This window comes from Mus caroli, unplaced genomic scaffold (genome assembly GCF_978045245.1).
Source record: "Mus caroli unplaced genomic scaffold, Mus_caroli_1 scaffold_2, whole genome shotgun sequence".
Classification (NCBI taxonomy): Eukaryota; Metazoa; Chordata; class Mammalia; order Rodentia; family Muridae; genus Mus; species Mus caroli.
In genome coordinates, this window is record NW_028227257.1 from 69,826,311 (window position 1) to 69,843,548 (window position 17,238).

The 17,238-nt window shown below is 36.7% G+C and overlaps 1 protein-coding gene across 3 annotated transcripts in view; it reads left to right on the forward strand.

Moving 5' to 3' along the window:
* Ano3 (anoctamin 3) overlaps positions 1-17,238 on the forward strand; it is a 310,140-nt gene that overhangs the window by 183,148 nt on the left and 109,754 nt on the right. For all 3 annotated transcript variants that reach the window (XM_021184432.3, XM_029474347.2, XM_021184438.3), the window contains 4 exons: positions 4,321-4,427; positions 6,510-6,565; positions 9,623-9,744; positions 14,122-14,256. In XM_021184432.3, the coding sequence (XP_021040091.1) occupies positions 4,321-4,427; positions 6,510-6,565; positions 9,623-9,744; positions 14,122-14,256 (420 nt within the window). The remainder of the gene's footprint in view (positions 1-4,320; positions 4,428-6,509; positions 6,566-9,622; positions 9,745-14,121; positions 14,257-17,238) is intronic.

The window sequence follows — 17,238 nt, forward strand, 5'->3', positions numbered from 1 at the left end:
ACTCCAGTTACAGGGAAACCAGAACTCACACTGTGATTCCAGTTAAAGGGATTTAACAACATTTCTGGTTTCTGCAAGCACCACTCACATACATATATGTAAGCAAATACTCACACATAAAATAAATCTTTTAAAAATAATTATGGTAGAAAATAATTCATTTAAAAATAATAATGGCAATAATAATAGAGCTGCTCTTTATAACACTGGTTAATTTAGCAACTAAGCAATCTGGTTTAATCTTAATAAACTAGAAAAACAGAAATTTTTTAAGGGAAGGCTATGTCTCTACTTTCCTTGTCTCTCTATTTCCATCTCTATCTCTGTCAATCGTTTTTCTTTCTCCTTGCCTTCTTTCATACCTGTTTTTTTTTGTCCATAATTTCATTCCACTATTTTTATTTTATTTATTTTTATTTTTATTCAGCTCATTAGTGGAATTACAAAGTTCATTACGATATATGTCCTGCCTTCTGCATTCCTGGTCCCCTTGGACAAATGGAACTGAAAAAAAAGTAATTGTAAATCTAAATAAAATGAGCTGAACCCAGAGATAGAGAAATATATGATATAGGTATAAGACCAAGGCTGGAGATGCACATAAAATTACCCTTTCCAAATCCAGCTCTGAAGAGATGAGATAAGACAGAACATGGACTCCCATGTATAGAGAGCTCACAACGCCAGCCTTCATCAGCTTTCTGTTGAACCTTCACAGAATCTTAAAGATCTGTGCTTGTACCAAATAAGGTGAGACAAAACATTCTCCACTTTCTTTGAAAACTAAAGGAACCATCTCAGTCTTTGAAAAACACTGATTGGATCATGAAAACATCTGGCTTGTGCATCCCCAGTACAGTCCCACTGATACTTATCATAAAATTCAGTTTATGGTCACTTTTTGTGTAGGCCCCCATGATGCCATCATTGTGCACCTCTTTCTCTCCCTCTTCTGCAGGCATCACATAAGGCAGCTACACAAGCCTTGGGTCCATGGTCCAGCTGCCCTGCTGGAGCTCCAGCAGAATCATTAATACTTTTCTCTTCTCCTGACCTATTCTGCCCCTGAGCTTTGCAGAGTGTTTTTCTTCCTACTAGTCTGCCTCTATTAAATACCATTATTTAAGAAAAATAATAACAGAAAATTCATGCCATTGCCTCTTGCCCCAATCACTCACTATATTGTTATATTATTACATTTTATTTACAGAAACCAGTTGGATTTGTTTATTTACTTGTTTGCCACCTGCTTAATTCCTCCATAACACCACTTGAACATAACATAGACTGAACTTGTCTGCCTAAGAACTGGTAGGCTTAAATCTTTCTACTGCCTGTAGTAACTAAGACTCTGAATTTAGTATATCTGAATACGGAGAAGATGCACAGTATTAAACACTGAGGACCTCAATGGGTAATGATAGGAGCACTTGTACAGAATGAGATAAACAAGTCTGGGCAACACCTATACACTGAGAAAGACATGGATAAGATGTCACGGGAGAAGAGTGGGCCATCTTCAATGTAAATGATCCAGGAAATCTTTTTCTTTTTTCTTTTTTTTTTTTTTAATAAAACAAACAACAGAGTCTTAAGAAAAAGAATTATAGCTGACTGTGAGCATCCACTTCTGTGTTTGCTAGGCCCTGGCATAGTCTCACAAGACACAGCTCTATCTGGGTCCTTTCAGCAAAATCTTGCTAGTGTATGCAATGGTGTCAGCGTTTGGAAGCTGATTATGGGATGGATCCCTGGATATGGCAGTCTCTAGATGGTCCATCCTTTCATCACAGCTCCAAACTTTGTGTAACTCCTTCCATGGGTGTTTTATTCCTAATTCTAAGAAGGGGCATAGTGTCCACACTTTGGTCTTCATTCTTCTTGAGTTTCATGCGTTTAGCAAATTGTATCTTGTATCTTGGGTATCCTAAGTTTTGGGCTAATATCCACTTATCAGTGAATACATATTGTGTGAGTTCCTTTGTGATTGTGTTACCTCACTCAAGATGATGCCCTCCAGGTCCATCACAGGGTTCCCAATGGAGAAGCTAGAGAAAGTACCCAAGGAGTTAAAGGGATATGCAACCCTATAGGGGGAACAACATGATGAACTAACAGTACCCCAGAGCTCTTGTCTCTAGCTGCATATGTATCGAAAGATGGCCTCGTCGGCCATCACTGGAAAGAGAGGCCCATTGGACTTGCAAACTTTATATGCCCCAATACAGGGGAATGCCAGGGCCAAAAGAATGGGAATGGGTGGGTAGGGAAGGGGGGGTATGGGGGACTTTTGGGATAGCATTGGAAATGTAATTGAGGAAAATACATAATAAAAAAATATTAAAAATTAAAAAAAAGAAAAAGAAAAAGAATTATAAATGTAGATGTGTCTGAATAGTAGGGATACTAAAAGCATAGATTTATTTTTTTTATTATTTTCCAATGTTTTATTAGGTATTTTCTTCATTTACATTTCAAATGCTACCTCTAAAGTCCCCTATACCCTCCCCCGCCCTGATCCCCTACCCACCCACTCCTACTTCTTGGCCCTGGCATTCCCCTGTACTGGGGCATATAACGTTTGTAAGACCAAGGGGCCTCTCTGCCCAATGATGGCCAATTAGGCCATCTTCTGCTACCTACGCAGCTAGAGACACGAGATCTGGGGGTACTGGTTAGTTCATATTGTTGTTCCACCTATAGGGTTGCAGACCTTTTCAGCTCCTTGGGTACTTTCTCTAGCTCCTCCATTGGGGGCCCTGTGTTCCATCCAATAGATGTCTGTGAGCATCCACTTCTGTGTTTGCCAGGCACTGGCATAGCCTCATAAGAGACAGCTATACAGGAAACCTTTTTAAAAGAGGAAAGCCTTTTTAGGAATATGAAGCGTTTGTTGATAATTAGAAAGAGGAGCAATTGTTACAGCAGAAACAATAAATCCAAAGAAAAGGAAGCCAGGAAAGCAAGAGATTTTTAAGGTGATAGTAATTATACAATTCATTAAGCAATCAGACATAAGAACCAGAGCTACAGAGATAAGACTGGGGTAGGGGGAGGAGCAAGGAAGGTTGAAGCACAAGTACAACCAGACATTGTAGGGAAGTCAGAAGGGTAATCGTGTCCTTTAAAAGATGCTGCTTTAGTGCTACAAGTAGGAGAATGTGGTCACTTTACAGCTAGCTGTAAAATGGGTGGAACAACAATATGAACTAACCAGTACCCTGGAGCTCGTGTCTCTAGCTGCGTATGTATCAGAATATGGCCTAGTTGGCCATCATTGGGAAGATAGGTCCCTAGGTCTTGAAAACTTTATATGTCCCAGTACAGGGGAATGCCAGGGCCAAGAAGTGGGAGTGGGTGGGTAGGGGAGCAGGGCGGGGGGAGGGTACAGGGAAATTTCGGGATAGCATTTGAAATGTCAGTAAAGAAAATACCTAATTAAAAAAATACTATGCTTGAAAAATAAATCAGGTGGAAATTGAAGTTAGGAAGATGGCCATCTCACAATCCAGGCCAGAAACCCTGACACTCAGAAAACTGGAAATTATACTGTTGGAGACAGGTGATTTACCAGGAAAGTTACTTAGCTTAGTAACTCTTTGAATATGTGGGATTATGAGGAAGAGAGGGATAGAATAATTAATGCTCTCTCTCAGATGAAATGCCTGACAAAAGATGGCTTATCACACACAGAGCTCAAGTGTCTAAAAGCAGAGTGACACAATTTGGGGAGATTCCATCCATTCCACTTCTTGGAGACTCCCAGTCCATGATAAACTTCCAAACAGATCTACTCTCTCATTGAGAAATCCCCCTTGGCTTTTGTATCATCCACACTCTCAGGGATCCTTGCTGTTCTGCCACACAGACATATTTTAGGGTATCAGGGGGGGGAAAGGAGAGCTATAAGACACCATTAAGCTCAGAAGACTGGATAAGCTAGAAGGGAAAGTTCCCACATAGGAGATAACATCAATTTTTAATGTGCTCTACTTTGGGGCTACGTTGCTTGAAGTGACACAAATCCCAGCAAGCAAATGATAAACTTACTTTTATTCTATGATAAACAGGACATATACGAATACCAAAACCTCTTTACAAACTAAAAGAGGATACTAAGACAAATATTTGATCATTCTGTATTTTTTATTATCTGTCAGTCAATTTTGTTAAAGAAGACAGCTTCTCTCTCATCCTAGCATAATTTACTTGTATTACTTTTAATTATACAGACAGATGGCAGAAACCCAGGAATTCATAATAGTGAATACATTTTGTATTCTGCTCTGAATATTTAAACCAATCGCTTTGTCTTAACAGCTTCATAATAAACAATAAGGACACCTTCTTCAGCAATGCTACTCGAAGCAGGATAGTTTATCACATGCTGGAACGCACCAAATATGAAAATGGAATATCAAAAGTGGGTAAGAACATTATTTTACAGACATAGTTTAAAATAGAAAAAATTACATACATAATAACTGAAGTTTTTACCTTTCTCATTCAGTCTGAAATATTTAACACATTAGAAACAAATTCTATAAATATCTTGTGTTGCTAATTTTTATTAAAAATATATTTTGAGGGCATTTGCTCAATGTATCAAAATATAAATACATAATAACAAAATTTATCCTAAACTAATAGCTGCTTTAAATGAAAATAGGGTTAGCAAGGGTTCAGCATGGCTTTATAATATAAAATTAGAAATAACTAATATGCTACATTCATAATTTTAGATACTCATAACCATTAAAAATTATGTATTTTTGCATTATCAGCAGTTTTTAAATACTCTGTAAATAATCTGTAAATATATATTTATATAACTTATTTCTCATTTGTTCTATGTTAAACAGTTCATGATGCAGATTTTCAACTCAGAGGTCAAAATTAGTTTCTACCTCATTATTTAATTTGAAAGATCTTCACAATTTATTAATTAAAGAACAAATTACAAAACTACTTGTTGAATGTAATTCCATTATCTTAATACATAGGAACAAAAAATAAATGAAAGTTTACAAGAGTGTGTAAGAAACCTATGAGAGATTATTTCTGGAATATTAAATTGCCACTTATTTTAGTTTATTAAATTTTGTGTCATTTGCTGGGGTTAGCAGTTTATAAAGCAAAAGAAAATGGTAGATTTGAAGCTAGAACAAAACTGCAAAGCTTACACCGAATTGGAAACAAACAAAGCCAATATATAAGTTGACCTTTTAATTGTGAGGCTGATTTGCAATATTGAGGAGAACAATGTTATCCAACTGTTCTAACGTCTTTTAAATTAAATGTTGGCAACCCTTGGAAGCTATCACATTGCTTCCTGGTTGTGCTAGGATGGAGAACAGCGCAGGTGTAAAGAATCGCATTCCATGGTTACTTGATAAAGTAGAATCTTCAGGACCTGGGGGTTTGTTTTGTTTTGTTTGTTTATTTGTTTGTTTTGAGTAACAATTCATTTTTGATGGGGCAATCAAAACAGTTACCTTGGACACTAAAACTTTATCAAAAAAAATGCAAAATTTCCCAATAGCCAAAAATTAAAATACACAGAGTATGAGCTAAAAATTTTCCTACCTAGTGGAAACTTTTGATTATAGGCTTATATGACATTTTAAAATGATTACTAAAGGTATATCTTTTGTGGAAAATAAGCTAAACACAGAAAAACTAAAACAAAATAAAAATTATTCCTAAGCACAGTTATCGGTGGCAAATTTATAGAAAAGAAAGCTAAAATATATTATTTCAAAATATAAGTGTATATTTTATATGCACCTTTTGCTTTAAAAAAAAACTACATTTTCTCAAGTTATTATCACATGAAAATACTGCTCCAAACACCTGTACAGCAGTCTCTGATAAGCTCACATTAAATTATAATTATTTACTGAGCACCTAGAGTAATTGTGTTTGCACTATGCTAGTTCCATATTTCAGGTGTACATATACTTATTTCCTATATATTAATAAATAGTGTCATAGCAAAAATTTCTCTTCAGAATGTTTTCTCAGTACTCATTCTCCAAAAAAAATTTTCACATACATACCTTCAATGAGATGACAAGTCTTACGGTGACATTTTATGACCTTGCAACTCAGTATAAGCAAATGGTTTTTGCTGAAACAGTATTTCCTGTCAAATGATGGGAGTTGAAAATTCTTCTATGACTAAATTTTGCTGTCGTCAAAAGCTTGTGAAAAGGGTTTTCTTGGTTCATAATATCCCAAGAAGTGGGAATTAACAATTCACAACACATCACATTAACATATGGCAGAATGAAACCTTATGCTGATAATGCTTGCAAATACCACTAAAAGAACACACATAGGTTGAGTACCAGTCTTTCTCAGAATTACTGTCCCTGTGGTTGACATGGCGATGGGTGCAATTTGGATTACTTTAAGTTTTAAAATAATGTTGTGTCCTATGTGAGTTTATATATGCTTTAAAGAAAAGCCTTTATTGAAATTGACTTCGATTTTTCATCTCTCTTTAGGTATCCGTAAGCTTATCACTAATGGCTCATACATAGCAGCATTTCCCCCACATGAGGTAATTTTGAAAAATATTTTCCATTTAGTAAAATAAAAGAATTTCATTCTCTGGGACTATGTTGCTTACTTTCCATTTTTGTGATCAAACACCATGACAGGTAATGTATGAAGGACCAGGTTTATTTGGGCTTCAGTTTCTAGAGGGCTAGACTCCATGAGGGGGCAGCATAGCAGCAAGCAGGAGGGATGGTGACTGGTGTAGCAACAGGAGAGCTCACATCGTGAAAAACAAAAACTAAGCAAAGAAAAGAACTAGGATATACACACACAACGATGTACTTCCTCCTTCTGACACATCTCTTCAACCTCCCCAAACAGCTTCATCCACTGAAGACCAAGTTTTTAAATGCCTGAGACCATTAGAGACTTTTCTCATTTTAACCATCTCAGTGCCTGAACCATTTAATTCATTTGTATCTGGGTACTCACACGTAGAACAGTCCACTGAGAACTTACTACTATCTCTTTCCTGCACAGTGGTCCCTCAGCTCCAAAACATGTCTACCCTGCTTGAAATACATAATCATTCCTAATAAGGCAGGTTCCTGCCTGTGTTTGTTATTTTAGAATGCCCGAAAGTCAAAAAACAAGGCTATGTTCAAAGCATTCGTGTATTATCTCCTCACTTCCGGTCAGACTACTGTTTTACTACAAGTTTTAAGAAGCAATCTGAGGTGGCCCCGGATAACTAAAGTAACATCTATAGAACTCTCCCTGCCCTCTACTATGCTTACTCTTGATTTATTTTTCTTAAACTTGAATCAGATCTTAAAATAAATTACACATTTCCCATCTTTACTTTCAAAGGCCACCATTCTCTGATTTACAAAGTTTTAGCAGTGAGTGAGCTCAAAAGTTAGAGCATTTGAGAAATTCGCAGTTCTATATCACTATTAGTAGATAAAATGAGTTAGAAATGTATGTCAAAGAGTTAAATGTTTCAAATGGATTATTTCTCATTTGAAAATAACCCTGTTATTGAAAATAATATAATTCCATTATAAACATATACAATCCAGTTATATAGGCAGTTATAAACATAGTAAACCAAAAGTTAGTGATCCTAATGAAATGCCTGCTTATAATAAAAGACAGAGGTAATAGTCATGAGCCATTTTTGCACATACAGTCATAAGCCATTACATATTTTCCCATGACTGTGACAACACAGAATGAAGTAAACATATCACTAATGGAACACAGCTCAGACAAATTAAACACCATTTCAAATAATGCCACCTAGTAAGCCATAAAGCGATCAGATAAGCACAACTAAGGGAGTCATTTAGCAAAGGAGGTTTGGCTCATTTTCTAGGGTACAGTAATTTTCTCTGCAAAGTTAGCCTGAGCATTGCAATCTCATTTGAGTTTCTCATTGGAAATTTGGCATCTGTCATAGCTGTGTTATTGATGATAGTCCTTTTCATTTGTGTATATAAATTATTTGAAATATAAATAAATGGCACATATACACTAAAAGAATAAGAAGTCCCATTAGTGAACTGTAAATATACTTTAAAATAATTGAAAAGCAATGAAATGGGCTCAAGAATAGTCTATTGATGTGAATTGCTATTATGAATGGTAGAAAAGCAAGATTTACAAGGAAGGAAATAAAGTCAATGGTATTAATCTATAGTCCAATAAGGATACCTAAAACAATGCCTTTCTTGTTAATGGTGCTGGATATTAGATCCAATCTCATAACCTTTATTACTAGCCCAGAGGACTTTTTTTCTTACAAAGAAAAAGATAATAGCTAGAAGAAATATCAAATCATTTTAGTGAGAACTGGCAGAAAAGAGTAAAAAGAAGTAGGCTAGAGATGCAGATATATGAGAACCACTTTTTCTAAGACACCAGACAATTCTATAATTCTTTCAAAGATGATTGGTGAAGCAAGGACCAATCAAATATGTGGTTGGGGACCACTAGTGATTTCTGAGCTTTCAGAAAGGCTCACAAGTAGGCTGGAGTTATCTTTTCATACAGATATCCCTTACAGCTCACCACTTAAGTCTGTCAAGCTAGAGCAGTGTACTTGTTGGTGGTAAGTGTATGTAGCATTGTGGTATTCCAAGTATCCTAAATTTTAGCATCTAAAAATCTATAGTTTGATGACTAAGGATGGGTGAATGGCATATATTAGATTTATCAGCAGTGACTGCAAAAGAGTGACAAGTTTGCTATTCATTCTTTAAGCTAGTGTCAGGCAGACAGCAATCAGTTCCAAAAGCAAATAATCTAGTGGATGTGCTACACTTAAAATCAAGATGATTTTCTTTCCTGTCTTTAGCTTCCAGTCATTCGACCTTAAATACCTAGGATATTTCAGGAAGGACACCTTGGGGTTGCACCTTCCTTAACTAATTTTTCTATTTTATTTAATACATAGAGGTGGCATGTTCATATGTAATCTCCTTGCAGTCTTGAGACACTTGAAAACCAGAGCTCAAGGAGTCAAGATATCTTCATAAGTTCTTAGCCCCATTGATTAGGGACCCACTACTGCATGAATACCACATACAAAATTTGAAAAGATAAGTTATAACTACATAAAATTTGAAATAGCAGATATAAAATTTCAGAACCCTAGAATCAAACACATAGGTAGCTCCAAAGGTTATAACACCATGCTTTAAAATAAACATTTATTCTCTTTACACCTGTAAGTAAAAGAAAATTTTATAAATCTAGTTTACTTCATAAAACAGAATGATCTTCAGTTTCTCAGTCAAAGATTACAAGAATTTTGTCATTAATAGTAATTTTTCAATTAAGATTCCAGAATTCCAAAAGGTAAAATATATACTCACATTTACTTAAATAAAAATGGCCCAAATTATTAAAAAGATTACTTAAAATATTATTTTCATATAACAATCATATTTCCATTGACAATGGCATTCACCTTTCTAGTAGTAAGCTTGAATAGATAATCTCTATTGTTTTCATTAAGTTGATAAATTACCTTCTTAAGTAAACACTAGTCTTTATTTAGTTCAAACTTTGGCAAGAAGGTGGACTACAATCAATGTTATTGTATCTCTCGCAGGGAGCCTACAAGAGTAGCCTTCCAATCAAAACCCATGGACCTCAGAATAACAGGCATCTGTTGTACGAGCGCTGGGCACGCTGGGGAATGTGGTACAAGCATCAGCCTCTGGACTTGATCAGGTACTGCAGATTGGCTAATGGGTATTAAGCAGCAAACTGATCTTTGTCATTTTTCTAGCCTTGGAATTACTTCTTATCACAGTGCTATCAGTTAGGAAACCATCCTCAGAAAAGAAATCACTACATGATTCTTCAAGGGAAGAAACTCAGTGTGTGGAAGTGGCTACAGAGTTATAGAGTAGATGTGAATAGCCTTTAAGTCTATCAGAAATTGTTAACAGCATAAAAAGACTAGTACATTTAATGGCAACATGTAAATGAAGTTATTACACAATATGAAATACATAGTACTCTTATGATTCTCTGGTTAGTGTTTCATATGTATAGAATAAAAGAATACAGTCATACTATTAGACTATATGTGTTAATATTTTTATCTGTTTATAGAATACAAATATAAAGTAGTTCACATTTGTTTCACTCATTGTGGCAGCAGGAAGCAAAACACCGAAGGGATACTTGAAGAGAATTCAGTGAAGAAGTATATACAGAAGTGGGGAGGAAGGATCGTGAGATCCAACATATAGTGACATGCTCAGCGAATAGTAAAAACTAGGAGCAACTATTAAACCAGTTATTAAAAGATGCAAGAGGAAGGAAGACTTACAAGAATCAACTAATGTCTAACTATGGAAAGACTTTCCAGATATAAGCTGTGGCATGAGGAGGAAATCAGTTGCAGACAAACCATGACCCAAGAGAAAAGAAGCTACCTATTAGATACATCTTAAAACCACCAAACTTGTCTGGAGGCCAGTATTCTCAAAAAGAGTTCACAGAGGTGAGCTCTGTGGGACACATGGTAGTAAATGGAATAAGAACTTGGAAATACACAGGATGAATTCACAGCAAATGTTATTAGTTGATCATATCCACAATCAAGATGCTTTGATTCTTAATTCTGTCAACTATGACAAATTCCATCATTCTAATATATACAGGTAGAAAGGTTATTGTTCTGGAGACTTATGGATATAATATCATGAGATATGCTGGCTCACCAAAATATTTTTTCTTTTTTTATTGGTTATTTTATTTATTTACATTCCAAATGTTATCCTGTTTCCCAGTTCCCCTCCACAAGTCCCCAACTCCTCCTTCCTCCCCCCTGCCTCTATGAGGGTACTTCCCCACCTGCCCACCCACTCCTGCCTCAGAGGCCTAGTGTTCCCCTATTCTGGGTCATCAGGCCTCCACAGGATCAAAGGGATGCCCTCCTCATGATGACAGATAAGGTAATTCTCTGCTAAGTATCCAGCTTGAGCCATGGCTACCCACTGTGTACTCTTTGGTTGGTGGTTTTGTCCCTGGGAACTTGGGGTGGGGGTGGGGTCTGGCGGGTTGATATTGTTGTTCTTCCTAATGAGGCTGCAAACCCCATCAGCTCCTATAGCCCTTGCCCTAACTTCCCCATTGGGGTAGAAATTACAATGATGGCTTTTGAGAAGCATTTCAATGAGAGTTACTATTTCTATCTACAGGCAGCACTGCCATTGTTGTGTCAGGTAATTTAAGAAAACATTGTATCTTTTGAATAAATGGAGTCTCTATTACTAACATCTAATTATCCAGCTACTGTTTGATTGCTCACAGAGAAAAGTAATTTTCCTAGAGAAGCATGTGTTAGTTAAAGTAACTAAGCAAGGATGTTTTATCAAAGATACACCAGAGGATGAGAATAAGAGAGAGGAGTACAAGTGATGTTTCAATAAACAGCACTTCTTAGAGACTTAGTTGTTCTTAAGGCAGTGATGTGGAAGAGATTCAGGTAAACTACATAAGCTCATGCATGCACGTATGGGTATTTGTGTTCCTTCCTCTCTATAATGAGAGAAGAAGAATGGTGTGTGACAGTTGGGTTCTTTTCATCGTAGCTGATGGGTTTTCTATAGTCAAGTCTGGTAATGTCATGTTCAGTAAGAAAATGCATTAATGTGCTATATAAAAGACAAAGGCTGTCAATTCATCTTTTTTTAAATGAACAATCATTTCTGGAGATGTGGGTTTTTTTTTTTTTTTTGCTTTCCTATTTTAAAATTGATTTAAGTGCTTAATAGCTAAAGCTTACTTAGTTTCAATCTAATTTTCCATGGAAAGTATTTGAAATCCAAAGGAGTATTTTCAAAAAACATCAGTGGCCAAAAAAAAAAAAAGAGGTATGACATTCCCAAGTACTTTAACAATAGGTATCAGAGGGATTTAATTTTTTTATTAGGTATTTTCTTTATTTACATTTCAAATGTTATCCCCTTTCCTAATTTCCCCTCTGAAAATCCCCTATCCCCTCCTCCTGTTCCCCAACCCACCCACTCCCATTCCTGGCCCTGGCATTCCCCTATACTGGGACATAGAACCTTCACAGGACCTAGGGTCTCTCCTCCCATTGATGACCTACTAGGCCATCCTCTGGTACATATGCAGCTAGAGCCACAAGTCCCACTACGTGTTTTTTCTGATTGATGGTTTAGTCCCAAGGAGCTGTAGGAGTGCTTAAAAGCAAAGTTGTTGAAGTAAATGTTTTTTGTTTGTTTGTTTGTTTGTTTGTGTTTTATTTTGTTTTGTTTTTTGAGACAGGGTTTCTCTGTGTAGCCCTGGCTGTCCTGAAACTCACTCTGTAGACCAGGCTGGCCTCGAGCTCAGAAATCCACCTGCCTTTGCCTCTCAAGTACTTGGATTAAAGGCATGCACCACTACTGCCAGGCTTAATGGTTATTTTTTAAGACATATATACCAGGGTTTACTTTGAGTTAGAAGTTATTTCAGCAGGCATAAGATCATCAACTGAAATGTCACAAGGTAGTTTTAAATAAATCAGACAAAAGGAAAGTGCCTGAATTGAGCAGCAGTGGGGAACCCCTGTATTAGTAGCCCCTTTTTCTTCTGCAGGAAATTTTGTAATTCTAAGGAAGAATTAAGTATTAAAGATGGTTGTGAATACAAGTGGTCTACAGCAAGTTCACTTTTGGCCACCTGTCTTAGTCTGCAGGGAGTTTCCCCATTTCCTGACACATGTTGAAATCTACTTTGGTTTGGATCCTAATAATATCTAATAATGATATTGCTTATAATAATATACTAATAGCAATACTCCTATAATAATTTAATAATTTTGAACTAAGCTTCAACAAAATGCAGGTCAATGTATTAGTGTGTTATAGGCAGCTCAGTCTCTCCAGCCCCCTCTCCCCATTATTATAAAGATCTCACATTGTTTACAAGCAGAGAATAAACACTTGTTAATAAAAAACAATAAATGAATTTTCTTCCCAGCAAGAAACACTGTGAAACATCAACCTTTAACACCATAGCTGGGGTGGGATGAGGTTGGGGGTGGGGGACAAGTTAAGTAACCAGTTTTAGAAAATGGAGAACTCATGGTAGTAGGTAAATCAAAGAATGTAAAATCATTCTGCAAGCTCTTTATAAACTATGGGATTATAGAAACCAGCATTGGAGTGGGTGAAGGAAGAATAATTGAGTAGATCTTAGAAATGCCTTATTAATCTGCCTCTTCCATATCAAGTGAAGATTGACAAAGTATGGTCATTTCTTTGGCTTCTTTTAGTTTTCTAATAGTATCTGCTAGTGAAGCAACGCACAGCTCAACCTTCGAGATGCTTAACCAGTTTTGGAGGTGATGAGGAATTGAGAAATAAAGGAGAGTTATTAGAAGGTGCTATGACTAATGACACTAATTAGGGCATGGTTCAGAGCAGCGTGGGAACAAGAGCATAACATCTTACAAGGGTTGCAGAGGGAGTCAGGAAAGGCTTCCTGGAAGAAGCAATGTAAAGAAAAAGACCAAAGCCAGTTACAGAAGGAAAGATGGTTTTCTTTAATTTTAGTTAGTGACTAGTGATAATCAAGGAAAATGTGCTTCAGACAAGCAGGATAGGGCTTTAGTGGAAGAAGACAAGATGTAACTTGGCAGATATAGCATAAATATGTCAGAGCAGGTGTGCCAGTGGGGGAGATTCATTTACCCTAAGCAAAGAATCCAATCAAAGGACCAAATGATCCTTTTTCATTTTTATTATTTCTCAAAAAAAGAATTAGCTTTGCTAGTTAGAGACTAAAATGGTAGAGTATTTGAAGGATTGAGAAGGGCAAAGACTGGGTAATGAAAACCATTTTAAGAAAGTTGGAATAGAAGTAACTACTGTTGAAAGTTGATCTCATGTTGTTCCTATCCTAACCAAGTTTACAGAAAAACACTGTTGCCCAAATGAGATTCATGTAACAGCCAAGAGTGTATTGCTGACAAGTACCTGGTGGTAGCCTCAGATTTCCTCTGAAACCCTCACCGCTGGTGGTATTTGAGATTGTCAGGTCATTTATATCACATTGATTCAAACAGAAGACTGGTTTTCTGTGCAGGATGTACTTTGGTGAGAAGATTGGCTTATACTTCGCCTGGCTGGGATGGTACACCGGAATGCTGATTCCTGCTGCAGTTGTCGGCCTGTGTGTTTTCTTCTATGGATTAGTTACAATGAACGAAAGCCAAGTAAGGTGAGCTGTGGTGAGACTTGTCCGAAGTATTTGACCTGCTATGTGAAAGGGCAAATGCCTATGAATGGTGGAGGTAAATAATAGTACTTTTATGTGTGTGTTTTGTTTTGTTTGTGGTCTGTCAGAAGATCTAGTAAAATGACATTTTGATAGGTTTATATGTGGGTTCTTTTGGATATGTTCCAAGAGATCTTATCACTTTGCTAAAATTTTTTTCAGAATACATTACATAATCTAAAAATATCATCAAAGTGGGATTTGACAAGTCAATCTTACATCAAAAATGTGATTATCTTTTAAAATATAGAGGGATATAATATTAGAAATGTTACAGAATTATTGCATTATTTTTCATCATTTAATTTAACTCCATATGATCAACTTCAAAATATAAAGACTCTGTCTGGGGGCTCAGCAGCTAACAGCCTTGTTCTTTTCAGAGGGCATGAATGGTTCATCCACATGTAACTCCAGCTCCAGTGGATCTGGTGCCTTCTTCTAGCCTGCAAGGACACCTACATAAACGTGTTACATATGCATACACTCAAGCCTAAACACTTACAAGTAAAATAATTAAACCTTTAAAAAGAAAGACACAGTAAGGCGGTGGTGGCCCACGCCTTTAATCCCAGCACTTGAGAGGCAGAGGCAGGTGGATTTCTGAGTTCAAGGCCAGCCTGGTCGACAGAGTGAGTTCCAGGACAGCCAGGGCTACACAGAGAAACCCTGTCTTGAAAAGAAACAAAAACAAAAACAAAAAAGGAGAAAGAAAGAAAGAAAGAAAGAAAGAAAGAAAGAAAGAAAGAAAGAAAGAAAGAAAGAAAGAAAGAAAGAAAGAAAGAAAGAAAGGCAGAAAGGCAGGAAGGCAGGAAGGCAGGAAGGCAGGAAGGCAGGAAGGCAGGAAGGCAGGAAGGCAGGAAGGAAGGAAGGAAGGAAGGAAGGAAGGAAGGAAGGAAGGAAGGAAGGAAGGAAGGAAGGAAGGAAGGAAGGAAGGAATTGAAAATGACCACTCACTAGTTACTGCTCAGATTAGATCCATGGAGAATATTCTCATAATTTGTAAACTTCATGTAGTTTTATGATAAGATATAGACACCCCTCTCAATCAAAACAAACTTGAAATGTGCAAAAAAGTAGAAGTATGCACAAATGGTAATAAATGTACTGTCTGTGTTAATTTAGTACTAGCCAGGGAATCTAGGCTATTTTATATGAAATAAGGATTTTTGTTTTTTTGCCTTTAGTACAAGGAATACTTTAAAGGCATCAACAATTTCAGAGGGGAGACTAGGATAGGGGATAACATTTGAAATGCAAATAAAGAAAATGTCTAATAAAAAGAAAAAAATGAAAAAAAAAAAGGTATCCACAAAGTCTTCATTCTGTGCCTTTGGGTGTTATATTAATTACCACTACTGCAGTCACAGTATAATTAAGATCTTGTTAGACTTTCTATTCTAAACCAAGATAAGCAGCACTGAATATCTTGACTTTCAGAATTTTGATACTGAAATTTTATATTCAATGTGCCAGACATGTCTGAGTCCTGGCTGCTATCTTCGTGGGCAAACAGGGAAGGGATTGAGTTTTCTTTTGATTCATAAGACTCTCTTATTAAGTTCCTTTCTGTTTGTTACAAAGTAGTGAAATGACAAACAGCTGGAGATATGGGTCTGTTTATTATGGATCTACAAGATATAGACAACCAAAATGCCATCATATTTCTTTTTGTGTGTGATCTTTGTTTTTGCCTTTTATAAAGAATAGATTTTTTTATCACATGTCTTGATTCCAGTTTCCCCTCTTCACTCCTCCATGTTCCTTCCTACCTCCACTTCCTCTGATCCATGCACTTCCTCTCAGGAAATAATCAGACTTCTAGGGGCTAATACATTTTAATATAGTATAATGATATAATATAGATAGAACAAAACTAATATAAAACAATATGAAACAGACAAGCAAACAGGAAGAACATGGAAAAAATATCAAGGAAAGGCACAAGACTGCTGATCCTGCTGAGAGTTGTTTTTCTTGGTGACTTCCATCCCCTTTATCTCCTCCAATCTTTTCATCTCCTCTTCCACATTGTTCTCAGTAACCAGAGTGGGGACATTTGATGGAGATAGCTCAACTAGGTCTGAGTGTCCCAAGGTTTCTTACTCTCTGCATATTGTCCAGGTTGATGGTCTCTCTGTATTTGTGCCCATCTGTGCTGTAAGAAGGAAGTTTCTCTGATGATGGCCGAGCAAGGTACTGATCTGTGAGCATAGCAGAATATCATTAGACATCATTTGGTTGCTGCTTTTTTTTTTTCTTCAGAACAGTAGTGCTTTTTTTTTTTTCTTTTCAGAACAGTATTATTTTGTCCCCGGGCTGTCTAATCTCAGGTGATTGGGCACCCAAGCAGTGTCAGATATGGGTTCCATCTCATAGAATGGGCCTTAAGTCAAATTAGATATTGGTTGGTTACTACCACTACCTTTGTGCCACATTGCACTAGCATGTACAGGCTGAACACCATTGTGAATCAAAGGCTTCCTATTTGGGTTGATGTTTACTATTCTCCTTTGACAGCATGCAAGTACCTTCCTGTTCCAAGACCCCTTATTAGGGTAAAGGCTTCTATGTTGGCATCAGTTTGATTTCTGCATGTTCAGTGAGTTGTGTAGGTATTGTATTCAACAATAGAGCCTTGCTGTCAGATTGTGGAGAGAAATCTATAGTCTTGACAACAGACTGGACTGTTTGGGGGTTCTAATGGAACCACTTTTGCCAACAACACAATTTGATGTAACCTAATCCCAGTACTGGAAGGTTCATTTGGTGACAAGAGATATATAATCTGCCAAGTTATTTGGTTATTTCATTTAGATTGTCCATATTACCTCTCAAATGACCCTTAATTCTAGCTGTCTCTTCCAACATATCCCACTTTATCCACCTCTTCACTTCTTCTCCCCACTTAATCCCCTATTTCAA